Genomic DNA, 26,056 nt, shown 5'->3' on the forward strand with positions numbered 1-26,056 from the left:
CACGTTGTTATAAGTTGCTTCTCCTTTGTCGACATTGCTAGTAAAATATGATTGTTTTGGACGGAGCACGGAAGTAGTTTCGTTTTGTGTGGTGTGTGAGAGTGCATGTGGTGTCCTGTGTAGGAATGGTCTAGGCACCGGCGGATAATGCTAGCATAATAACTAGCATAATGACCCATGTGGGGAAGACCGGCACTGCCCTACAAAGCATAAAGCCTCCAAATGTGACCTTGTCTAGCACAATCGATGTGTGAAACTAGCACTACGTCCAGATGAAAGTGTGTGCTGGATGTACAGGTTCCTGCACGAGTATGAGGGCAGTACCGCGGAATCCAGCCCGCGCCGCGATAGCGGCAAGGGCTGGATGAACAGCGGTACTGGCCGAGTATGAGTGACTGGAACGTGTTTCCCGTGTGCACCCAAGCCAAATAAAGAGATACATGACAGACACACCTGCATTGTGTTTTGTGATTGTTTTCTGGTACAGTTTTTTGTAGTAGTCCATAGTGCTTTTTTTTCTCGTGGGGCCATTGACATTGTCGACTGGGCATCGGGCATTCTGGCTGTTCTGTTCCTACGGATTCTTCCCACGTCTTGATCGGAAACCTCGGCAAATAATTGCGCGGGTCCTGCAGGTTGCTGAGCATTGCGCGCTTTGGTTGAGGCTCATCCGGCTCGTCCAAGATCTCCTTCGCGAGCGACTCTGCAATAAAAGTTTCAGTCTCAACCTCAACCTTTCGGAGGAGCTCAGTCACATCGCCAATATCGTTCAACAAAGGGGCTTCTTTTCTCCCAGTTCCAGATCAAATGTTGGAGCGCCATGATGACAGTTGTGGTTGCAAACAGTCGCTCTTCTGCTTTCTTTATTTTACCAGTAACCAATGAAAAACCATGAAGTAGAGAGTCAGTCCAGTGACGACGCCGACGGGCATGCCGGGCAGTGGGATCCGTTCCTGCCCGTCGTCAAGTGACGACGGGCAGTGGAATCCGTTCCTGCCCGTCGTCACTTGACGACGGGCAGTGGATCCAGTTCCATCACCTTTGAGCAGGCAGGACCGCGCTTTCCAGCCCGTGCTGTTTGATCTGTCATTGGTCAACTCCAAGGCGACAATCACGTGACATACGGGAATTAGTATTTACCGCCATTTTGCCAGGTGCGTGTTTACAAGCTGCTAAATATGGTGGCGACTAGGGAGTCGTAAAATACCCTGGTGGTACATCAACATGGTGGCGACAAAACGTCGAGCTCACATGCACTAATATAGAGTACATGTAGCATTACTGCATCAACAGTGTATGGACAGGTATTATCAGTACTCCCTGCTTGGGGCCCCTGCCCTTGGCGTCCACAAATTGCCGCAGTTCGCACACAGTATACAAAACACACACGCGCGCACGCGCACAGCTGTACAACAAGTACGGGTGGTAGGAAACAGATTCACAACTCGACAAGCCGTCGGATATGAGGACTGATTGGAAACTAACTTGTGCGGTGAGAGCTCACGGGATTTCGCACCTCCCCCCCCCCCCCCCCGCCTCCTCCCGGATCCCCAAACCACCGACCTTTTGCTGGGTGAATTCGTTGCGCGTTTTACCACTTCACTTTCGCTGCCAGGCGCTACCTGTTAAATCTATAGCGAGTTGTAGCCCTTGGCGGCTATGCCTGCAGAACAATTGAAAGAATTTGATACCTTTTCTGGTACCGTATTTTCCCGATTATAGGTCGCACCTTTGACACTAAAAAACAAGGGTGAAAAAGGGGGTGCGACTTACAATCGAGCATGATTTACTACTGACGTCAATATTATCAAAACAGTATTGCTCAAACCTGGAAATGGGGGTGCGACTTATAACCGAGTGCGACCTATTCGGGGAAATACGGTATGTTTCATGCATGTTTGGTATGTGGATAAGGCGAGGAACAGAATTCGAGGAATTGCCCTCCAAAAAGGTTTGCACGGTTCTGCCAATTTCACTGCTCTTTTAATAGTTTTCGAGCAGAATCTGCAACGTTTCGAGCATTATCCACCAATAGCTAGTGAGTGCAACTACCGGTAGTGGCGAACAACCCTACATTGATAGAAAATAGTAACTGTTATGAAATCATAATAATATTAATAGTATTATTATAAGCACCACCAGTTTTACTTTACATTCAGCTCATGCGATAACGGTCGTAATCATTGCACGACACTGAACAACGTTCAACAGTGCTGACGTTCTACACCTAACTGGCGATCCACCCGAGTCGAACTGTTATACCATCACTGCATCAGGTAGTTTTCTATGTTTGCTCTGGCGCATCGGGGGCGCCGTGGCGCATGGCTTAGCCACTACAATTACAATGTCATGTAATCTATGGCATGATTGGCATCTCAAAATGAGCACACCTCGTAGCTCTACTCATCGAGTCTACAAGTACAATGTAGATATATATTTATTACTGGTCATCTAATCGCATCACCTCTGATAATCGCGCGCGCATACACTCCGCTTCGAGTGCGTAGCAAGGACTGTGGGGTGAGCTTTCATGCTTTCACACTTCATTCTTCCTAAGTTTCGCTTGTGTTTTTCTTCTCGCCTGCTCATTGGGTCATTTGTGACGCTGGCGCTCAAACTAACATGAGCGATAGAGTGCCTCGTCCTCTTGGATATCGAACTGTTCTTGTTCCACTTTTCAGTCTTGAGCCTTTTAGGGTTTTACGTCGGTCCAACGACGACTGCCGCAAGGGCCAGCTGGACAGCAAAGAGGTTGAGGCTCCAAAGTACCAAAATAATCATTGTTTCCTGCTGCAGTCCGTTGCTTCCTTGGTGCAGGTCGCGGAGTCTATGCCATGTGCTGTACGCCCGTGTGGTAGTATGCGTGGTGTCGCTACACGATGTAGCTTGCATTTGGTGGCCGCGGTGGGATGTTGTGCTAACGGGTAGTGCGGAGGTCGCTCGATGCAAGGAGCAGCGCCTGCAGCCCTGGTAGTTCCGTTGCGACGATACCGAGATACAGCGGGAGATAACAAGCTCGTGAGAGAACAGCCCCAACGGGTTACGATTGTACAGACGGCGAACGACTGGACGGGCGAGTTCGTGGCAACGGCTTTGCCTACAAGTACAAGTCCAGAACTGAAGGAGCTGCATTTTGAAGGTTTCGAGACGCTCTCACCACGAGCTGTCGAGGCAGTGGCTGTGTGCACTGACCCCTCGCAAGAAGACGCTCAAGCGGAATACTTCTGAGCGTGATTCGAACCTCGACATCCCTTGAAGAAAATCTACAGCGACTGAGAGCCTCGCTAGACGCGTTGCCACTGAAGGCAGGCGGCTTTGTCACCGCTAGCCAAGAACCAAGAACTCTGCTCTGAACACATTTTTGTGGAAAGTTTACCGTCTGGTTTCCGGTACCAGGTCGCGACACGAGCACCAACAACGCCGGGGAGCTTAGCGGGAGTAGTACAGAGAATGCAGTCTACCGATCGAGAACGGACCTGTGTTCCAGCCACCCTTCTATGGAGCCTTTGGCTTTGTTATGCCTGCCGGAACTAGCACTGTCGAGTGTCGGACGCGGAAGAACTGGGGCCGTCAGTCTCGTAGCCTAGACCGTTCTTATTTTCAAGCACAACAGTCTATGACACAGTCGAGTCACCGTGTACATAGGTATGCTGTGCTTGGTGCAGTTCTAATCTGCTATTCAAGGCTTTGGTACCCGACAGTACTACTATAGTATAGTCTTCGTACAGTGGAGTGCAGTGGAGTGCAGTGGAGTGCAGTGGAGTGCAGTGGAGTGCATGCAGTCACTAATTGACGGGGAAACAATCGACGGTCGGTCGTAGACGGCCCGGCAGGTTGGCAATCCCACTCCAGTCCCACCCCGTGGCAGTGTCAACAGATGCAACACAGGCAGCAACAAGACCGTAGTGCAGTGAGGGCAAGTAAAATCCGACTCCCACAAGCACTATACCTTGGTGGCCGGTCGACCCTAGCACTATGAACACCGGTCTCTACAGTGAATGCGGATCTGCGTTGGATTTCACACACCGGCCATCACCGTATGTACATGTATACAGTGTAGGAGAGAGAGAGTACCTGCCTAAATGTGGAGATCATCGATATCGCGCCTGGTGGACACGCTCTTCCAAGCGTCCATTCTACCGCCCCCTGCACTGTACGTGGCGGACAAAAGGCGCAAGAGTGTCCTGAACAGCAGCTGATGAAGCCAGCTAACAGGAACCAGATCAGTATGCTGAGAAGCAAACACGCAGAAGTCACCTGTCCTTGTCTGCCTCAGACAGTTCATTGCACGGAGCAATGGGCATCCAACGGTAAGAATCCTCCCGTTGTACACATGTAGATCTATATACAGTAGAACCTGTAATTAAAGACCACCGTGATTAGCAACAGGGTTCACTGTACTTACTGGGTGGCTGACATCGTCACTGGCTCGCTTTGGGCCCTGAATTTGTACAAAATTTATAATACAGTGGAACTCTGGTGAGACGTACCCCACATATGGCACGGTTCTAGTAGCCAGGTAAAAATAGTAAGGGGGGGGGGGGGCAGTTACCCCGTAACCCATTTTTCCATTTTCAAAACAACTGTCTTGCAATGTGGAATGCAACGTACGGGGCGAACACGTGACCTCACCCCAGACAAATGTGCCTTTATGAACCCTCTACAGTGCATTTCAAAACTATAGACGGGTAGGGTTTTTGAAATATTTCAAATTTGGCTGGAACGTTTTGAGAATAGTTTTCGGAATATTGCTCGGGATCGCTCCACAATTACTCTCATATAGTTTCTAAAGGATTGGATAACAGACGCCCAATTTGGAAACATTTATGCACAAAGTGATCACAGATTTTATGTGGTATAGATGCTGGCATAACGGTTTTTTGCCTAGGTACGCGTCTATAGTTTTGAAATGGACTGTAGTACTGTCAACTGCACTTTCGTTGAATGGCACTTTTTCACGGGTTGGGGGGGGGGGGGGGGACATCACCACCCTCAAGGGTCAAGGTGCAGAAGCAGTTCCTAAAGCGGTGGGAGGTGAGTAGATCAGTCTCACCAACAAAGTGGTAATCTAATTTGCTGCAGCCATGTCTCCCTCGTGTAATGTAGCAAGTTGTCATCATGTTTTCAAACTTTTTAAAGTTTGAAAACATGATGACAACTTGCTACATTACAAATGCATTTCTAGAGACCCGCCAACAGTCATTGCCTCATTTGTTATGTTGACTATCCAACTTGTTGAGTTCATGGAATCTCGAATATCAAAATTCAAAATGGTCCCTTCTCAAGTTCACACTTCCCACTCCTAACTGAGCCTTGGGCCTCTAATAACCATGCTACCTAGTCGATTGATTGGTGCTGGTTGGAGTCTATGACATGCGATGTGCTGTATGTCGGTGTACGTTTGCTTGCCAGATCCTGCAGTGAAAAGTGATACCGGTAAATCTTCATTGAGCGATAAGTGCGAATTCACTTTCAGCAGAGCTCGGGATTTACGTTTGCTCTAAAATCATCCCGTAATTGCATATACAGAATGATGATTCACTGGAAAATAGTCACGGTAGTGTCGTATTAGACACCCTTAGCAAAAAACGTTATGTTGTAACGGTATTATCGTAAGGGGGAAAAATACCGTTATTGTGGTTCGACCTTTAGCAAGATGCACGCTATTTTTAGTACGCTGTTGCCAAGAGAATGGCTTTGATTTCGCGCGGTACAACCATTTTGGTCACCATATACGCGATACTATGTGAAATGCGTACGGACTATGCAATATTTGGCCAAAACACGTACCGTTGGTCACAACGATAAATCAGCCCCCATAACGTTTATACGCTGCAGCTTCAACGCTATTTGGGTGATCAAGGTACGAGTACCGTAAAAAATAGCGTTACCGTTGTTTGCTAAGGGTGTCTAATGTACTGTAAAAGCCATATTTGCAACGAAGTGATAATTCTAACGAGAAGAAATCTGTCGTTAAAATAGAAATTTTTATTCAGAAATCGATACAATACTGTTGCTATGGAGCGTTGAGAATGAGTGAGAATCGTCACATTCGGTACACGTAAACCAGTCAATTTTAGTAACTCGTTATATATGCACGCCGTTCGAATAATGGCAGCAGAGGTCGAGAATATAATTATCATTCAAGTAAATTTCTTCGCTAGCAACAAGAACAGCTCAAGGCCGGGGAGAACTACTCAACAATAATGATCTCCACATATAACAGCTCAAGGCAGCGGAGAACTACTCAACAATAATTATCTCCACACATGGCAGCGGAGAACTACTCAGCAATAATTATCTCCACACATTGCCGGGATATGATGATGTCATCATATCGGGATCATAATGATGACATGATGTCATAGTAATGGGATCATAATGATGATATATGATCACATACTGATAGAGCAGTGCTAAAAAGTAAAAGAAAGATGCAGAGGTGCGGTAACCGGTACGCAATTATGCGCCGTATATGGTAAGCAAGAAGAGTAATATTGAAAAAAGAATTTTACTCAATCTGCGGCCAGAACTGTTTCGTCCTTTATGGACGCATCAGCGCAGCACAGAGGACATGAGGCAGAACCTGATAGCAATGAAAAATAAAATTTCCAAACCCAGATTTAAGAATTTTCGATGTTCTTCTCCGCTAGAATTTTCCGGGCTGTTTCTCCTACAACAAAAGCCACCAGCTGCTGAACTTTGTAGGCTGAGGGCGGTTGACCGATTGCATTTCAGGTGTGAAGTTCAGAGAGGATAGGCTATAAAAGTAATCATTCCGGAGTAATCATTCAGGAGGGGGTGGTAGTCAGGGTTTGGGATGGCTAGAATTTTAGAAATTCTCTGCTGATGGCTGCATTTCTTGGCGACTGAATCAGTCCTCCCAGTCCGCCTGTGACATGATCTCAGCCATATTTTGGTCAGAAAATACAATGAGCCTGCACTCTGGTTCCGGTTGACACAACGATGATAACGTATGCTAGCGCAGGCGTGCCGATAGCCGATCTGAGTCATCGTCACTCTTTCTCCGCTTCTTTTTGGCTTGCCGATGGCTGCATTTCTTGGCAACTGAATCAGTCCTCCCAGGGGTCATGCTGCTTTGAACATTTGTACCGCCTGTGACATAATCTCAGCCATATTTTGGTCAGAAAATACAATCTGGTTCCGGTTGACACAATGATGATAATGGATGCTAGCGCACGCGTGCCGACAGCCGATCTGAGTCATCGTCACTCCTGGGCCAGTCCGACAGACGGTCACCAGCTGACCATGAGGTCACACTCCCGGCGGGTGACACACCATCTAGAAATTATTGCATGGTAAGCACATGTGTGAGCACACACACCACACATGCACGCACACCCCACACCACACACGCACACATGCATGAATTTTCTCTGCCTCTTCTTCGCTTACTGATGGCTCTCATCAACAAACACTTTCTGAACTCTGATTGGCTGAGGGCAACCGGGAGGTGTGAAGTTCAGAGCCAGGATAGGCTATAAAAGTAATCATTCCAGGAGGGGATGGTGGTCGGGGTTTGGGATGGTCGGTCTAAGAATATTCTCTGCTTCTTCTTGCGGACTTAGAATTTTCTCTCCTTCTCCTTGGCTTGCTGATGGCTATACTTCTTTGTGCACACACCACACATGCACGCACATTGCACATGGCACACACACACATGAGCCCACACATCTATGCACAAAATGCGCAATGCGTGTAGCCGTCAGCAAGCAAAGGAGAAGCAGAGAAGAGCCCACACATCTACGCACAAATGCCGCACGTGCATGCATACACACGCACACATGCACACGAACACGCACGCACCCACACACACACACTCACACGCATATACGCACACACACACACGCTTAGAATTTTCTCTGCTTGGCTTGCTGATGGCTACCCATCTTTGCGCACACACCACACATGCATGCACATCTCTCACGAGCACACGCATGAGCCCACACATCTATGCACAAATGCGCCGCACATGCATGCGTGCGTGCGTGTACGACACATCCACTAAATTCCGAAAGCTGCAACCGCAGCTCACCATTTCGAAACTATTTGGCCAACAAGAGCTGAGGTGTTATATGGCTCAGCCGAGTACAAAAGCAAGCAGAGGGACATAACCACCACGAGAGGGCTCCGCGACTGGGCTTGTACGAGGGAATTCTTTGAGGGACTTTTTTCATAGGTTCCCACTTCATGTGTTTGCACCCATGACCCCCACTGTTCCCCATTGCCTCTACATTGGAGGAGTAACGTGGTATATTTACCAACTAATGATATGCTATGTCCTAGATGCTGCTTTCTCCAGAATTATCACACTCTCCATCGAAAATAAGTCAGATTTCTCAATTCTTTGTCTCTTCGTCGTGTTAGATAGTGCAGGCATCCTTGATCAAACGTACACTATAATTCTCACGAAAACCGAAAACCGCACTTCAACGTTACTTTCGCTCTTCTGCTGCTGTACCCACACTTGCAACACTTGAAAGAAACTTCTTTGCTTTTCGTCAACCTCCAACGCGACAACTCAACAGCCAGAGCTACATTACACGGAACATAGCATGAACAAACTGCTATGTGTAACTCTGGCGGGTGTTTTCCATGGACGACCGTGTTGCTACTTCTACCCATAGCGTGTTTGTATGATTCTTTGCTTCTAACAAAACATGTGGAGTGCGATGCAAATCATGGCCTGAGTCTGCTGAGGTCTGACGTGATGCTGCAGAACGGCAGGTACGAAGCAGAGTTGCCCTTGACTAGAAATTTCACTGCAAACTGGCCAATCATGAGACAAAAGAGTCAACTGCAATTAGGAACATGTACTGTAGCGGACATGGAAATCCAGTCGATTGACCGGGGCCGGCGCCCTCAGCACGCACAGAGCGCTGCGTGCAGTGCACGTGTTGATTCGATGCGACCAGTGCGCTGCAGCGCATAGATGCATGTGGGTCCCGCTTATCCATGGCTGCATGGCCAGCGCCTTGGGGCCGCCAGACGTGAGACTGGATTTCCACGTCCACGACAGTAGATTGGTTACAGATGTTAAAAACATGTAGGTCTGAACGAGGGAGTAGTACCATACCTACTACTCCCTGGTCGGAATAGGGATTGCCACAGTGTGGGATGTGCAGAGTTGCACATGGGATCAGCGGTCCGCATATTATGGTCTCTCTTGAAATAGCTGCGAACCAAGATCGAAATTTTGAGGCGGGTACTTTAGCACCCAAAGCACCCCCCCCCCCTGCCTGTGACCCTGTACCAGGACAGTTTCCGCTACACCAAGGGCGTGTGGTTAGGCCAGGTTTTCACTGCACAGTCATTCCTCCAGCACATAATTTTAAACCAGCACTGTATCAGTTTCCAAAATGTCACGTTTTCATGCACACTCAAGTAGTAAATCAGATTTCTAATCCAGCACCCTCCCTAACCCAGCACCCTCCCTAACCCAGCACCCTCCCTAATCCAGCACCCTCCCTAACCCAGCACCCTCCCTAACCCAGCACCCTCCCTAATCCAGCACCCTCCCTAATCCAGCACCCTCCCTAATCCAGCACCCTCCCTAATCCAGCACCCTCCCTAATCCAGCACCCTCCCTAACCCAACACCCTCCCTAACCCAACACCCTCCCTAACCCAACACCCTCCCTAACCCAACACCCTCCCTAATCCAGCACCCTCCCTAACCCAGCACCCTCCCTAACCCAGCACCCTCCCTAACCCAGCACCCTCCCTAACCCAGCACCCTCCCTAACCCAGCACCCTCCCTAATCCAGCACCCTCCCTAATCCAGCACCCTCCCTAATCCAGCACCCTCCCTAATCCAGTACCCTCCCTAACCCAACACCCTCCCTAACCCAACACCCTCCCTAACCCAACACCCTCCCTAATCCAGCACCCTCCCTAACCCAGCACCCTCCCTAACCCAGCACCCTCCCTAACCCAGCACCCTCCCTACCCCAACACCCTCCCTAACCCAGCACCCTCCCTAACCCAGCACCCTCCCTAATCCAGCACCCTCCCTAATCCAGCACCCTCCCTAATCCAGCACCCTCCCTAACCCAACACCCTCCCTAACCCAACACCCTCCCTAACCCAACACCCTCCCTAATCCAGCACCCTCCCTAATCCAGCACCCTCCCTAATCCAGCACCCTCCCTAATCCAGCACCCTCCCTAATCCAGCACCCTCCCTAACCCAACACCCTCCCTAACCCAACACCCTCCCTAACCCAACACCCTCCCTGACCCAACACCCTCCCTGATCCAGCACCCTCCCTAACCCAACACCCTCCCTAATCCAGCACCCTCCCTAATCCAGCACCCTCCCTAATCCAGCACCCTCCCTAACCCAGCACCCTCCCTAACCCAACACCCTCCCTAATCCAGCACTCTCCCTAACCCAACACCCTCCCTAACCCAGCACCCTCCCTAATCCAGCACCCTCCCTAACCCAACACCCTCCCTAACCCAACACCCTCCCTAACCCAACACCCTCCCTCACCCAACACCCTCCCTAATCCAGCACCCTCCCTAACCCAGCACCCTCCCTAACCCAGCACCCTCCCTAATCCAGCACCCTCCCTAATCCAGCACCCTCCCTAACCCAACACCCTCCCTAACCCAACACCCTCCCTAACCCAACACCCTCCCTAATCCAGCACCCTCCCTAATCCAGCACCCTCCCTAATCCAGCACCCTCCCTAACCCAGCACCCTCCCTAACCCAGCACCCTCCCTAACCCAGCACCCTCCCTAACCCAGCACCCTCCCTAATCCAGCACCCTCCCTAATCCAGCACCCTCCCTAATCCAGCACCCTCCCTAATCCAGCACCCTCCCTAACCCAACACCCTCCCTAACCCAACACCCTCCCTAACCCAACACCCTCCCTGATCCAGCACCCTCCCTAACCCAGCACCCTCCCTAATCCAGCACCCTCCCTAATCCAGCACCCTCCCTAATCCAGCACCCTCCCTAACCCAGCACCCTCCCTAACCCAGCACCCTCCCTAACCCAACACCCTCCCTAATCCAGCACTCTCCCTAACCCAACACCCTCCCTAACCCAGCACCCTCCCTAATCCAGCACCCTCCCTAACCCAACACCCTCCCTAACCCAACACCCTCCCTAACCCAGCACCCTCCCTTATCCAGCAGAATTTCCATAGCACAGATGGTGCCGGATTATAGAGGGACCACTGTACTTCAAAGTGTGAGCAGTACACGCCGGTAGAAACATACCTGAATCCAGCGTATGTGCTGTAATTGCCCTGTGACGCTTGCCGGCTGTGCAGTCTGCTGTAGCTGCTGTAGTCACCTGCACAGAGCGCTCGGCCTTGCGGCGCCTGCACAGCTTGCTGCCGGGCTGCTGGACGCCGCCAGGCCTCGACGGCACACGGCGATGATGCCGTTGATGGTGTCCGCGTTCGCCGCCACCGTCGCCGCCGTCGCTGCTGGACATGCTGCTACTGCTGCGGTCTCCTGTGCGAACCTGGAAAACATTGCCATAACGGTACGAACAAGAACATTCAGCCCACATGATAGCTGCTGTTCGTAGTCATCCAGTGTTTACTAGCTCCGCCCTACAGCCTCCCATTATAATGGAACTCCCTTCAATTTAGACTATGTCTCAGGAGGGAAATGCATGAACTGATTGTTAAGTACCTGGCGGTGTAAGTGGACATTATAGCGTAACTTCTAGTTCCTTCTTGGCCCGTTTTCTTTTCTTTGGGAAATCCTCTAATATTTGTATTTTGTACTTTTCTCCTGCGAGAAGAATGAAATGACAACTTTATGTAGAGGGAGCAGTTAATCGAGGATAGGCTATAACAATAGGAACAGTACAAGGGTGTCGAAATGTCCATTTTAAACAGGGTAAACACCTGCCAATAGGAAGGTGAGCAGCAGCAGCTTTGGGCTTTTGGATGAAAATTCAGTATCTACCACGATTTGGAGTGGTGTTGCTGGCGTAAATGAGGCTGGCAGAAAGTGCATGTGGCGGAGTTAAAAGTCGTTGCATTCAAACAATAAGAAGAGGATGAAACGTGTTTTTGCTCCGAGTTTCACACACAGAGCGATCATCAGAGAACAGATGGTCGCTTAGTCGGTGAAACTCGGGGTAAAAACACTTTTTGAATCCTCTTATTATTGTTTGAACTAGCCCTGCCTTTCGGTATCGAGCACTCTCTTGGACAGCCTGGAACCTCTCGTTATACAAGCCGTTGCATTCTATTAATTCACGGTGGGGTACCTGTGGCAAAAAAAATAGGTACGGCCAACACCGTATCGAATGAAGGGTGTCCGTCGCCCCTGCAGTAACACGTTCGTGTGTTTTGTGCATTCGTCTTGGGATTCTGCATGGATTTTTATCTTCATTTGTACACGTAGTCTGCACACAAACTCGCAATGGCCTCACCGCCGTGAATGATGCGACAGATCGGACGCCGAGGATTTCAGCCTGCCCCAACGCGAGGCGGAAAAATCAAACAACGGCAGCTCATTCGTATTCCCTGGTACATCGATACATCGGTGAGACACATGACAAGCAGGATGGTCCACTTAAAGACCGCAGTAACACCTGCGACTAACTACCACCCATTGTGACCAGTAGAAAGTGGTCTTTCGTGGCAGGTGGTCCTTAGTTAGAGGTTTGCACCGCACAACCATAATAATATATGAATGTGAGACCGTCCCTGCCTGGCAAAGTGGTCTGTAGTACCAGGCTGGTCGCTAGTCAAAGTGGTCTTTAGTTACAGGTTTCACTAATCTCTAGTTGGCATGCAGCATCCAGACCTCTACCTGTACACAGTATGCAGTGCAAAACAAAATAATGGACAATCACCCCTCTCGGGAAGGGTCGATTTATGCATGCCCGCATATAGAACTGCTGGTCTGGACCATGGTTGGGGTCAACAGGGGAAGCCCATGATCTCGAGTTGCACAGACCACAGATCACGTAGAACTTCCCAATTCGGGATCAAAACCCACGTCGTTTTGGGGACCTACGGTACCCTGTCGTCTCCTTAGTTGCAATAAATCCCTGATGCAAATGTAAATTCAAGTAATTTCACCTACAGTCAAACCTGTGGATCGAACATGCATCCCTTGGTACTGCGGAATCCTGTCAGATGAGGACAGTTTCCGCTGCACCCAGGGAGTCCTGCGGCTAGGGCAGGTATTTACGGTACTTCCGTAATCACCCAGGTGTGTATGAAATTTGCTGCTGCCTGTAAGTACATAGCTCCTCAATGCAATCCAGTCGGACCAGTCAAGCCGGGCGTTGCGCAGCCCTAGACCTGCGAACGAACACTGGGCTACGAAATGGTGCAATATGCAAACCCGTCTCACACGACTGGATTTCATTTAGCAGGACAGTACATGGGAAAGAGCCGTCGTGTAAGAAACACCAGCAGACTACTTACCTCCAACTCAGCCCCGCTACTGGCCGGCATGGAGGACGTTGATAGTTGGCGAAACAGACGTCTCCGCACTGACGCCCCCTCGCGCAAGACCAGAGCTCTCGGTGTGCCTGGTGCCAACTCACCATCAGAGTTGTCATCGTCGGCAGTACGGTGCACTGCATGCGGGCGAGGTGGGGACGGCATCTCGTCGCCTTGGTTACCGATCGGATCTCCCTCGTCGCTCGCCGCGAAACCCGGGTCGATGTCCACCAGCTCGAGCATGCGCACTCTGCTGGTGTCGCCGTGGCTACGCCGATGATGATGGTGGTGGTTACCTCGACTGTGATGGTGATGCTTGGAGAAAGGGGATTTCCCTGCACAGAGATACATAGCAATATGACACAAGGCAACCGAAATGGTGAAGTCATGCGAATTTAACAAAATTCCTTTTTACGGGAGCAGCCACAAGACACACTGGCAAGTAGAATGGGCAGTACATGTACTTTATCAACCCAAGGAGCTTTTGGACTTAATTAAATGTAGGACGAATATCGATTTGTCCAGCTTTTCTATACACTCTTATGATCCATGGACGAAATTTTCAACCGGACGAACTCATTTTCTTTGGAGTTGGACGAAATTATTGACCGACGAAATGTTCTGCCTCTACAGTAACTATTAATTTTGCCCTCAACTTAATCAGAGCAAAGCCATAATTATATAATATGGCTTGCACATTACTGTAATTAGCATAGCAGCCAGAGTGTCTGCTGCAAATCGGGCATTTGCAGGCATTCCATGGAAACGCCACAACCTGAATTCCAGGCTGTGTATGTTTTCCTGCCTGATATTGCCTGTCTTGCTGTATAATTGTGCGCTTTGGACCTTATCGCAAACATTAACCGACGTCGTCAATGTATGGCACCGGAAGAAACTACGTACCATCATTGGTATCACGTACCCACAACGAATCTCGAACACAGCGCTGTATGCCAGAACCGAGCAGACCCCACTATCCCAAGTCTGCAGGCAACGGAGACTGCTGTGGTTCGGCCATGTAGTGAGGGAAGGCGAAGAATCGTCCTCTTTCCAAGCCCTCCTAATGTCGATCAACACAACAGACATACGACGACCCCGAGGACGGCCACGTCTGAGATGGATCGACGTTGTCAAGAAAGACTTACAATGCATTAATCTGTCGCTTCTGGATGCTGTGCAATCTGCTTCTGATAGAGCTGCTTGGCTCGAAATTGTTAACAGATGCGTTGACCTCATGCAATGAGTGAAATGCGAACTGTCATTATTATTATTATTATTATTATTATTACTGTAATTTCACAAATTTTCGGTGTACTTTTATTTTCGGTACTTTCGGTGCGTCTGTTTCATACCTAAATTTTCAATACACCGAACAAACACTAACACACATAATCCAATAGGGAACTGCTTCTCTGTACCGAAAATTTCAGTTCACCTAACCTAGCCTGTTGCCCTCATACCGAAAATATTGAGCACCGAAATTTTTTGAAATTAGAGTATAACGTTCACCACCACATGAACGTGAATCATGAAAGATGTGACCACTGCCACGTACAGAATACAAGACAAAAGATGGCCAAATTCTAAACAAGTTTGGCGGGCAGACAGCTGAACGACAGTCTCACACAGACCCAGCATGGTAACAAGCAGATGGATGCACGCGGCATGCACAACACATGACTGCGAACACATGGATGCACGTATGCACACATGGACGTGCACACTTCGACACACACACACACACACACACACACACACACATGCACATATGAACACACGAATGCACACGTGAACACGGACACACATATGGACACCCGCATACGCTCATTTACACATGCATGCACACGTGGACACACACACATATGCACACATCAGTATGTGCACGCATTCACACTCACAGCCTGGTCAGAGACAAAGTGCTAGCACGATGGAACCTCTCTTATCGCAACCTCACATACCCGGGGATCTCCCTCAACTGGTCTCCACGGAGACAGGCTCATGCAGCTAAACCTTGAAAAATTAGTTTGCTCGTGGCGTTCAGCTCATCTAGAGTCCTGCTCAATGAAATCCAGTAGTGTCACTCACAAGTTTGCGCCTTGCATCATACCGCACCCCAGTGCTCGCAGGTCTGGGGCTGCGGAACGCCCGACGCGTACTCGAGTGACGCGGCTGGATTTCATTCAGCAGCACTTACATGCCTGCATCAAATATCATAGCTCTCATCTCTTGCTGTGCATGCTTGTGAATGGTACCGGTCTGGTGCATGTACGTTCAGCTGAAGAGCATGACTTGTTATGTCAAGAGTCAAGAGTAAATGCCCCACATCTTTGTCATGCGACTAAATTTTCGTGTAGAAATTGATCATGGCATGTGGCCAATGGAACCTACACGGCTGACATCATGTGACCCATAGATGCAGGGGTTGTGTGGCGTTGAAACCAACATGGCTGCCGGAAATGGTCACGCGATAGATGGGGACCCACGCCTATAGCTAATGAACCAAAAACAGGCATTAATCTTCTGTGAATATTTTCTGTCCCACTCCCTTTCTGATGACCCTCGGCTATTTTGTTTCCTTTTCGACCCTCTTTGAAGTAACACTTTAGTTGTACGGTGAAATCTGTCTAAGGCTGCGTTTCCACAACAACGCACGGCCAGTTTTCCGTTTTCAGTCCCGCATTTCTTTTTTCGTTTTCGTACGTTTACACGATCAAAGCCGATCCGAGGCGGTCTCGGTTTGTATCGTTTTCAAGCGTCTACACGAGAGCAAAGGATCTGCCAAAGTGTGTCATGTGCCAAGTGCTGTCGTGGAAGCACCAGTGACATCCAAGTAATGGTTGAAAACAGGCCACACGACAACACACGTCACATTACGAAAATTGTAAAACAATTTTTTGGATTGTCGGATCCGTGTGAACGGCCGAAAACGGAACAAACGTGACGGAAAACGAGGTCAGCCACCGTTTCGACTGTTTACACACCCAAATTTATCCGGCAGAACATTTCCGTTTTCAAATTCTTCCACTTTGGCCTGCGTTTTGGTGTACAACTTTTACGTTTTGCTCCGCGTACCGTGTAAATGAACCATGGATCCGAAAGGATTTTGTTGCCTCTCGCCCCCGGCGTTGTCGTGTAAACGCAGCCTAAGACGACCGCTCAAGGGACCTTCAAAATCTGGTCTCTGTTACCAGGTGGTCCCCTTATCCAGGGTCAATTGACTGGAAATAGCATCCCTTGATCCTGGTTGCAGTGGTCTTCCGGGACAGGTGGTCGCCTTATCCGAGTGGTCGCCTTGACAGGCTTTACTGTACAGTGTACTGTCGAGGCGAAGAACTAAAATAAACCAAAAACAAAAACAAAAAAAACAAGTGCAATCTTACCCATAACTCCCTTGAAGACTACCAGCCGCTTCGTGCGTCCATTCGTCGAAGAGGATGGCTCCGCTGGCTTGCTGTAATCTAGAGCGGCACTAGCAGTGCATTCTGGAGTGAGCGGCAGCGGAGACTTAACATGACCAGCGGCCGTTGGCGATGCACCCGCCGCCGTCGCTGCCCAGCATTGATCGCGACTCAGTTCCGACGCGGCAGCGTTGTGGCTCGCCGAGCTGGGTTTCTTGCCGGGCGTTCTCTGAACGACGACGTCAGTGCTTGAGCTTGCACGGCGGCTGCTAGCTCTGGCCAGGATGTCTGCAGAGTCGGCGACCACATGACGACTCTGCACCGTCGTGCTGTATATGACCACTGGCTGGTGAGCAGTCTTTGCTGCCGCGTTCGCAGGTGAAGCTGTTGAGCCACTTCCGCCCGATCGGCGATGCGCTGTTTGACCTGCCGCGACCATGGCAACCGTCTTGCCCAGCGGAGACAGTTTTACCTGGGAGTGGTGATGGCGTCTCGTGGTTGCCACGGGGCTCGGCTGGGAGAATTGCCGACGCACTCTCCTGGCTGGGTCGGTCTCGCATGACGGTACAAGCGACGACTGGGGATGGGGAATCCCCGCCCAGGCTTTCGCTCTGTGTGGAGAGGACACCTGCCTTGCACCTGGTGATACTGTTTGTGCAGGCGCTGCTGCTGCTGCTGTAGTGAAGTTACGGTATGTAGACCATGACTCCCCCGATGGCATGCCATGGCCAGATAAGCGAAGTCCTGTGGACGTGCCCTGCATGGGTATGTCAGCTGCATTGCGACCCGGGCGTTGCACACCCGGACCTGGGCCATCCCCGGCCCAGCCGACGCCGACGGGAAGGCTGACGAATCCGCCGGGAAACGTCTTGGACAAGAGAACGCTGCGGTCAGATGCAGCATGCTCCCCGGCCACGGTCGAAAGCCCCGATGTCGGCTGCGTGCGCGTGCGATCACGTGTCCGATTCCGCAGCGGCCTCATGTTGCGCCGCGCCGCCACAATGCTCGTCATCCTCGGTCCGCCGGGCGTCGTTTTCGGCGACCGTCCCAATTTCGGGAAGGTGAGGTTCTCGCCGGTGGACGATGATTTCGTCGCCGCCGGCTTGACTTGCGTTTGTGTTGCCGTTGCACACGGACTCTCGTGTCCTGACAACGCACTCTCGATGTCGGCACCGTAGGATGAGGCCACGCTCGCAACGCCCTCACGGATTGCACACAGGTTCAGCCGGGATGCGGGGCCGAGTAGAGGAGCTTCATCGTGCCGTCCACCGTCCTCGCCAGCGTTTGCTCCCCTGGCCAAGGTGGTGCTTTCGCCGTTCAGTGAAGCCGCGGCAGGGTCGTTCAACAGCGCCATCGGCTGACTTGTCAGTGCTTGGTGGAACCCGTGGCTTGGTGCTCTACCTAATGTATTCTGCTGCTCGTCGTCTGTGCCATTGGTCAAAGCACAGGCGATTCGTATGCGGGGTAGGAGAGCACCAGTGCTTGTCGCGTTTTGACACTTCTGGCTCTTGGCTCTTTGCTCGCGTTTCGTTGCTGTCTGCACACTGCTCTGGCCATTTCTAGCAGTCCTATCGCGTTGCCTCGCAGTGCTGGTGATGGACGGTGTTCGTAGTGGATCCGAGGAGATGGCTCCCAGCTCATGCCGCGGTCTGCCTCGCGCTTGGTCGGTAGCGAGTTTGCCTTCACCGCTACTGCTGCTGTGACGACTCATGCCGCCTACCGCATGGTGATGTCTTGAAGTTGAACGAGCGGGGGCTCTGTGGCCAGCGCCGGAATCTGGTTGACGAGCGTAACTGCTCGTTCGCTCCGAATTCGTCCAGGCCGCGCCGGAGCCAGTCGGTGCATCGTCGGACGAGCACACGGCCAGTGCGCGCTCGAGCCGTGCACGGCTGCTGCGGGCCTTACCAGCCAGTTGCACGTCGGCGGACTGTTGCTCAGCCTCCGTTGAAGACCTGTCGATGGTCACCACCGACGGTGCGGGTCGTGCCTGCGTGTTTCGACTGGTGGTCATAATCCGCTGAACGACGCTCTCGTGCTGCTGGAATGACGACGGTTTGGCCGCTGTTCTATTCCGCGGTGCCAGGACTCGCCTCGTCGTCCGCTCGTCGATGGCCGGCATAATTCAATGGCGTCCCGACGCGACAAGGTCGTCGTCAAGTCGAGTACGAGTGGGCAGTGTAGCGGGTTAGGCTACGCGGCTTGCAACGTACTTACAGTCCTACCCAAAATAAGAGTCATTATGGCTTGTTCGAGAAAAGGATGGCAGGCGTCTTGCATGTCAGTCGTCTTCTCTTCTTCTTCTGCTCCGGTTTCTCATTGATTGAAACCAGGGAGTCTGACAGTCTGTGCTACAGCTACAAGCGGTACTCCCTAACTGAAAAAAAACAATCTGTTGACGTCCGGCGATCACGAAATACATGGAAGCGAGACCCATCATTGGCGAGCCCATGACCCCAGTTGACTCGGAGATGCTGCCGCTTGACATCTGGGTGTTCGTTTGTTTTGTCAACAAAACAAGACGCTAAACTCCTAGACAAGTAACGGGTATACTCGTGAGGTGCCCATCTTCGCGGTCTTCTTTAGAATGATGTTGAGAATCGGGGAACATGGGTATCATCATGATCATAGGCGAAATTAATAGGATCATGAGACTTGAGAGGAAATGTTCTAAAATTGACACGATAATAATCATAATTATGGCTCAAACCGAAGATAGGGTGCGAAGAGCTCGAAGCGGTATTGTTCAATTATTTGCTGTAAATCTAGATGCCAATACTGGCTGCGTTCGTGTACCATGTGACCACAATAAGAAAAGCTGACAGGATCACTTTTCCAAATTGTTATGACCTGCAAGACTAGCTAGCGCCAGTAGTAGCAGTAGCGGAACAGTGATACAATGTCAATCATGTAGATCTACATGGTTGTACACACTGGGGAAATGCATCAGCCAAAGATGAGCGGCAAAACTAGCGCACAAACTTCACTCACCCACACACACACTGCGCACACCCACTCACCCACACACAGATAAGAGGAACGCATGCACCCCCCCCCCCCCCCCTCCCCTCCCCTTACACACACATACAAACATACAGAGGCACGCATGCACCCACATCCACAGAGAAGCACAAACACACGCACTCATGGACACCCCATGGACATCCACTCACGCACTCTCATGTGCACGCTCCTGTTGTGTGATGGTTTGCATGCATTGAAATTGCTGTATACACTCGCACACCACAATCGGCATCGCACTCGGACACCACACTGGAAATCGCACTGGGATACCACACTATGACACCACACTGGGAATCACATTCGGACACCACACTTGGGATCGCACTCGGACACCACACTCAGAATCCCACTGACTCAAATACCGCACTGGGAATCACACAGGAGCAGCACACATCAGCTACCATTGACTGACTAAGAGTGAACTACAATCTGATGGGAAAGGAAGCTGGAGACGAATCCAAAAATAAAATAAAAAACACAAACAAATTCTCAATAGCGAAAATGATGCACCAAAACATGCATGCGTGCGTATGTGTGTGTGTGTGTGTGTGTGTGTGCGCGCGCGCACGTGTATGAGACAAAATGTCGTCATGATAATAATTATAAATTATTATCATAAAGCATGGATGGTCTGCGGTGACATCATGCGATGACGTCATGCAGAGCATAGCTAGGTCATACATGTATTCATTAAAACAATAACAATGGCATCATAAGAGCAACGGGGACACTAGTCACCGGTGCGAGCAGCCGTGGGTGGATACGTATACGACGGGCAGGCAGGAGAAATCAACATCTTTGAGTAGGAAAAAATGCCAAGGAGCTACGGCAGGGTTAGAAGCTGAAGTAAGGCTGCAAAGAACTGGCTGCCTCGATTTCGGAGGAAGAAAAAAAAAACGAGAACTTCAGCAGCCCTTGTCCCGTTCACTCATATCCAGCACAGTGACAAACCAAACCCACGTCACCATTCGTTGGTAAGCTGAAGCTATCAGTTGGTGTCCATCCCTTCCTCCTTGCTACCAGAAGAGCTCTCCGAATCCTGCAGCGCCCGAAGGAATCCTTCGACGTCTGCAAACCGCACAACCACCAACATGCGTGCATTCACGGATGTGCGCGCACATACACACACACACACGGACACATGCAAATACACGTTCGTTCCGTCAGGCACTACGATATCTTACAATGTGCATGTTCAGAATCAGCTGGTCCTGGCAGAACAGGAAGAGCAGACGAACTTTTCGGAGACATAAAAGCGATGAAAGAAGAAATATGCGAGTGACAAAGTGAGAAATTAAAAATATGCAAACACAGACAGAAAAAAGCGAAACCTCCGCATAACGTCCCTCCAGAAAGGTTAAACAAAAAGAGTACTTTTCTAGCCAGGGTCCTGTGTGTCCACTGCCCAAGGTCATGTGACTGGGTACTTGTATAGTCTAGCTAACACTACAACAATAATAATACTATTTTTATAAAGAAGCCTTGCTTGGAAGTTTAACATGTTTTTCGATGTGACAGCATGTTACACCAGCCGGGTTATGGGTGTAATCAGGAGCACTATGCGTCCTCGCCTTGTAACATGCTGTCAAATCGAAAAACATGTTAAACAATAATCCTGTATTGTAAAATGTACGACATAAATATGGCTGCAGGCTCTTCGAAACAGTACAGTGCCACTCAATGAACCCATCGGAGCTGAACCCTCTGGATTTCATGTACTCTTCGAACATCATGACACCATCGTGACATCGTCATGACATCATCATGACATCATCGAACATGTTTTGCATGGAGTGGGTTTCATGTACTCTTCTGGTTAGAACTCACCGCCCACTGCCGCCTTGGCGATAGCTCCCTCACTGACAGCAAACTCTGTCATGAACGGTGCCAGCTGACCAGACTCTAAACCAGCTCCAAACACTTTCAGAGCCTAACACAAAAATAATCGGACAAAGCAAACAGAACGACGTTCAATTTCGGACTTGCTATTGGAGAGGGCAAGTACCTGTCAAACAAACTGCTTTGCAGCAGCAAGAGTAGCAACAACAACAGCAGCAGCAACAACAACAGGAGCAGAAGTGCAGCAGCAGCAGCAACAGCAGTACCAACAACATGGGCAACGCACTGGTAGTACTGTACCAACATCACTGTTGATCTGACCTGCTGCTGCCTCCCCCCCCCCCCCCCACACACACACACACTCACCCCAACACACAAAGCACGAGCCAGAACCAGAACACCTATCAAGCAGAATTCACACATCAATCACACGCATGAAAAACAAAACATTAAATCCCCCTAACCCCCCCACATACACACACACAACACACACATGCGCTCGCACCCAAACACAAAGACCACCAGCTGGCACAAACGCAACGACAACTCACCGATGCAAACTGCGGCGACGTGACGACCGACTTCAGCGTATCGACACTGGGCTCCGAGCCGTCTTCGGGTAGGAGCGGTGTCAACGCATCAAACACCTCCGGCACACCAATTACTTTCATTAGTCGCTCTCTGGTGATAACGTCACTCAGATCAACTGCGGGCAAAAAAAACCCAGTCCACACAGCAGCGGTAACATCAGTGGGAGAAGTACAGTGATCCCGTTCTAATCCGGCACCATTTGTGCTACGGAAATTCTGCTGGATTAGGGACTGTGTTGAATTTTAAACAAATCTGATTGGTGTGTGTATGTGTGTGTGTGTGTGTGTGTGTGTGTGTGTGTGTGTGTGTGTGTGTGTGTGTGTGTGTGTGTGTGTGTGTGTGTGTGTGTGTGTGTGTGTGTGTGTGTGTGTGTGTGTGTGTGTGTGTGTCTTCACACAGCTGTGTGGTGAATACCAGGCTAAAAATAGTGTTGGTCAATTCATCAGCCTTGCAAGCTGTTGGATGGTGTAATCCCAGCACAAGTTGCTATGTCTAACATAGCTGTTCGCTATCATCGCTTCCGCGATGGGCATGTCTTAGTAGTCTTAGTGTGTGTGTGTGTGTGTGTGTGTGTGTGTGTGTGTGTGTGTGTGTGTGTGTGTGTGTGTGTGTGTGTGTGTGTCCAAGTTGCTTCACGTAGAGGAAGCAGATTTGTTAGCTCCTGGTTTTCTCTTTGTTGGCCTCCTCCACAGGGCGGCCTTGGCCTTCTGGTCAGGGTCGTCCCTGGGTATTGACTGGCAGTAGGCTTTTCATGCCTTGCAGCCGGTTTCGCTCGCGCGGAACGACATTCAGTGAGCTGACGACCAGGGCGGGTAATTATTTGTTGCCGTCACCGTCTTCTTACGTCCTTTCCGCATCCTCCGCAGTGGCGTGGCGAGCCCTCGGATCAATCCCCAGCCTGTAACAATGCAGTGGCGTTCGGCAAAACAAGTGGATTCCTGGATGAGGAAGGATACAGGTCACACTCGCAACAATTTATTCCTGCGCGGTGATAGCTGGAATTGTGAATTTGTCGTGTTGTTTGGACCTGAGTGGCCAGTCGTCATGCGGCGATGGTGTAGTGATGTTAGCTTGCTGCGCATACTCCTCGTCGTTTCGTGAAAGTACGTCTTGTGGAGCCCTTGTGGGATGTTCGGTGCCCACCCTCCAGCTCAAGATTGTGCTTTCCTGGTGCATGAAGGCCGAAGCAGTACGCGTACAGACGTTATTGTTGAACAGAACATCATGTTCACATTAATTGTGTTCCTTTTTCAGTCGTTGCATGTTATACATAGTGGACCCACAGCAGACTGTTCATCTGGTTTGTGATATTTCCTTCCTCTGTTTGTGAGTCCCTTTCCATCAATATGGCAGCTTGTTTTGATTTCCTTTTTTTTTTCAATTCATTTTGCTGTACTTCCTGTTTTGTTTGCGCCACTGCCCCTCACCTTGCGCTCAGTTCTCTGAGTGGAGGGCGGCGTGACCCCAAGGGGTAGCTGATTGATAGTAGTAGTAGTGTGTGTGTGTGTGTGTGTGTGTGTGTGTGTGTGTGTGTGTGTGTGTGTGTGAGAGAGAGAGAGAGAGAGAGAGAGAGAGAGAGAGAGAGAGAGAGAGAGAGAGAGAGAGACAGAGAGAGAGAGAGAGACCGACACAACCGTGTTTGCAACAGCAGTAGCATCGGGTCAAGGTTTCCTTTGCAAGCTGTTGGGGGTTCTGTGATCATGGAACAGGTGTGTAGAGAGTCTAGCGATGAAGGTAGTCCATCTTCAGCTAAAGCCTCGTGCCCGCATCAAGTCTGCAGGACGAGAATAAGCTGAGCCAAATGGAGGTGAAGGTGGAATGATAGCAACATTGTTGTTGGGAATATTTCTGTTGCCGGCTAACTAACCTGACGAAGCACCAGCCGTGGCACCAGCAGCTGCAGCGCTGGCTGCAAGACACACAACAGAATTTAAAACGCACAGTGTCACACGGCAGCGGGATTTCACAACGCCTTGCTGAGGTGTACATTGATAGAAGATGCACGTGAGTATGCGGTGTAGACTTGCGATACGCAGGACCTTAGCACTCTCCGCACCAATACAGAACAACACAGAGTATGAATGCCACACTCACTGATATACTCCCTCACCCATTCACTCACTCGCTCCCTCCTCCCCCCCCCCCCCAACTTACCCAATTACCCCCCCCCCCCCCCCACTCACAAACTCACTTGCCCTCTGACCCCCCCCCCCCCCCCACACACACACCATTTGACCATTTTGACGCCCATCGATGCTAAAGCAGAAGCCATAGCAGCTTGTGCTGGGATTGCACCATTCAACAGCTTGCAAGGCTGAAGCACTGGCCACCACTATTCAGCCTGGTATACACCACACAGCTATGAAGTCCCCCCCCCCCCCCCCCCACACATACACAAACACACATACGCACGTACTCACATACACTCTGACACCCTAGATCACTCTCATGCCCCCCCCCCCCCCCCCCTCCCCAAACACACCCAAATCTATACCTCACCTGGACTGCCATCAAAGAAGCTTGCAAGATCTTCGAGGCGCACACCTCGGCTGGATGAGGACGTAGAGGGTTGAGTAGAGGAAGTAGTTCTGCTGCCAGTGGATCCAGCAGTGGTAGATGCTGTAGTATTGGTACCATTACTATTGGACTGGCCTGTTGTGCTGCTGGACTCGCTGGTTGCTCCGCTGGCACTATTCGTAGCTGGGGGTCTAGGAAGAAGGGAGGAGAAACACATGCGCACACGCACGCACACATACATACACGTGCACACATACATACACGTGCACACACACACACGTGCACACACACACGTGCACACACACACACACACACACACACACACACAAAAGACGCACATCAGCACACACAGACATACCAAACCGACAGCAAGCGATCTCCGAGCTATGGTTTAGTGCACAGAGCGATGCTTTCAGGACATAAGTTGTGAAATGACGATCCGCCCGCCTAGATCCGACGGCTCTAACCTCAACAATTTCAGACGCAATGCGGCAAGTTCAAAGGCACTACCTGTGTGCGACGCATCACGCACAAAACCACTCAAAGTCGCCGAGAAAAGCGATATTGAAAGCAGGAAACCGCAGCAAAAAAATAATGACGCGATGGCCCGCACTTCGTGGCTACGTATTGCAGGCAGCGCGCCACGCCACACCCTATATGCAGAGTTGCATTACTGTTGGGGCTACCGCATCCCCCCCCCCCCCGATTATAAGTCACACCCCCATTTTCAAGTTTGAGCCGTATTGTTTTGATACATTCGCTTCAGTTGTAAGGAATGCTTGATTGCAAGGTGCACCCCCTTTTATCCCTTGAATTTTAGTGCAAAAAGGTGACTTATATTCGCGGAAATACGGTATGGACTCTTGCCGAAGGCCAATCATCGCAGCAGTCGCCAAGACAACTCAAAAAGTACAAGCAATCACAGCTACTCACCGTCTGACTGGAGGGGTAGCAGAGCCTGCGGCCGACTGAGAACTCATTGATGAACTGGTTGCACTGCGACCTCCACTGCAAGAAGAAAAACAGGGGCACACACACACACACACACACACACACACACACACACACACACACACACACACACACACACACACACACACACACACTTGTACTTATACTTGTTGCTCACTGCCAAAACTGGTCACGTGGGTCTCCCCGGGAGAGGGGAGAGAGACTCAAAAGGAATCTTGGAAAGATGACTCAACTGGCTATTGAACCGCCCAACGGCCGACACCCCCTGA

General features: G+C 50.4%; 2 protein-coding genes across 2 annotated transcripts in view; both read right to left on the reverse strand.

The window, feature by feature from the left end:
- Positions 1 to 6,070: 6,070 nt before the first annotated feature.
- LOC135821082 (uncharacterized) lies at positions 6,071 to 19,846 on the reverse strand. The gene is made up of 4 exons (XM_065334148.1): positions 16,830 to 19,846; positions 13,432 to 13,784; positions 11,252 to 11,501; positions 6,071 to 7,302 (listed from the first exon to the last, which is right to left on the reverse strand). The coding sequence occupies exons 1-4, from the start codon at positions 18,964 to 18,966 to the stop codon at positions 7,193 to 7,195; spliced, it is 2,850 nt and encodes a 949-aa protein (XP_065190220.1). The 5' UTR covers positions 18,967 to 19,846; the 3' UTR covers positions 6,071 to 7,192.
- A 425-nt stretch (positions 19,847 to 20,271) lies between these two features.
- Positions 20,272 to 26,056, reverse strand: part of LOC135821083 (proteasomal ubiquitin receptor ADRM1-like) — a gene marked incomplete in the record, with an annotated part of 19,376 nt that continues 13,591 nt past the window's right edge. Inside the window, 6 exon segments of the mRNA XM_065334149.1 lie at positions 20,272 to 20,936; positions 21,696 to 21,798; positions 22,259 to 22,413; positions 24,166 to 24,207; positions 24,798 to 25,006; positions 25,749 to 25,823. Of these exon segments, the coding sequence (XP_065190221.1) occupies positions 20,857 to 20,936; positions 21,696 to 21,798; positions 22,259 to 22,413; positions 24,166 to 24,207; positions 24,798 to 25,006; positions 25,749 to 25,823 (664 nt within the window).

This window comes from Sycon ciliatum, chromosome 7, assembly GCF_964019385.1.
Source record: "Sycon ciliatum chromosome 7, ocSycCili1.1, whole genome shotgun sequence".
NCBI classification, from domain to species: Eukaryota; Metazoa; Porifera; class Calcarea; order Leucosolenida; family Sycettidae; genus Sycon; species Sycon ciliatum.

Excerpts from the sequence above, each read along its gene's own strand:
- LOC135821082 (XM_065334148.1), bottom strand. The coding sequence starts at position 18,966 with ATGCCGGCCATCGACGAGCGGACGACGAGGCGAGTCCTGGCACCGCGG. Across the intron at positions 13,785-16,829 it reads AGTCTTCAAGGGAGTTATGG|GGAAATCCCCTTTCTCCAAG; the intron begins GTAAGATTGCAC and ends ATCTCTGTGCAG. Across the intron at positions 11,502-13,431 it reads GTAGCGGGGCTGAGTTGGAG|GTTCGCACAGGAGACCGCAG; the intron begins GTAAGTAGTCTG and ends AATGTTTTCCAG.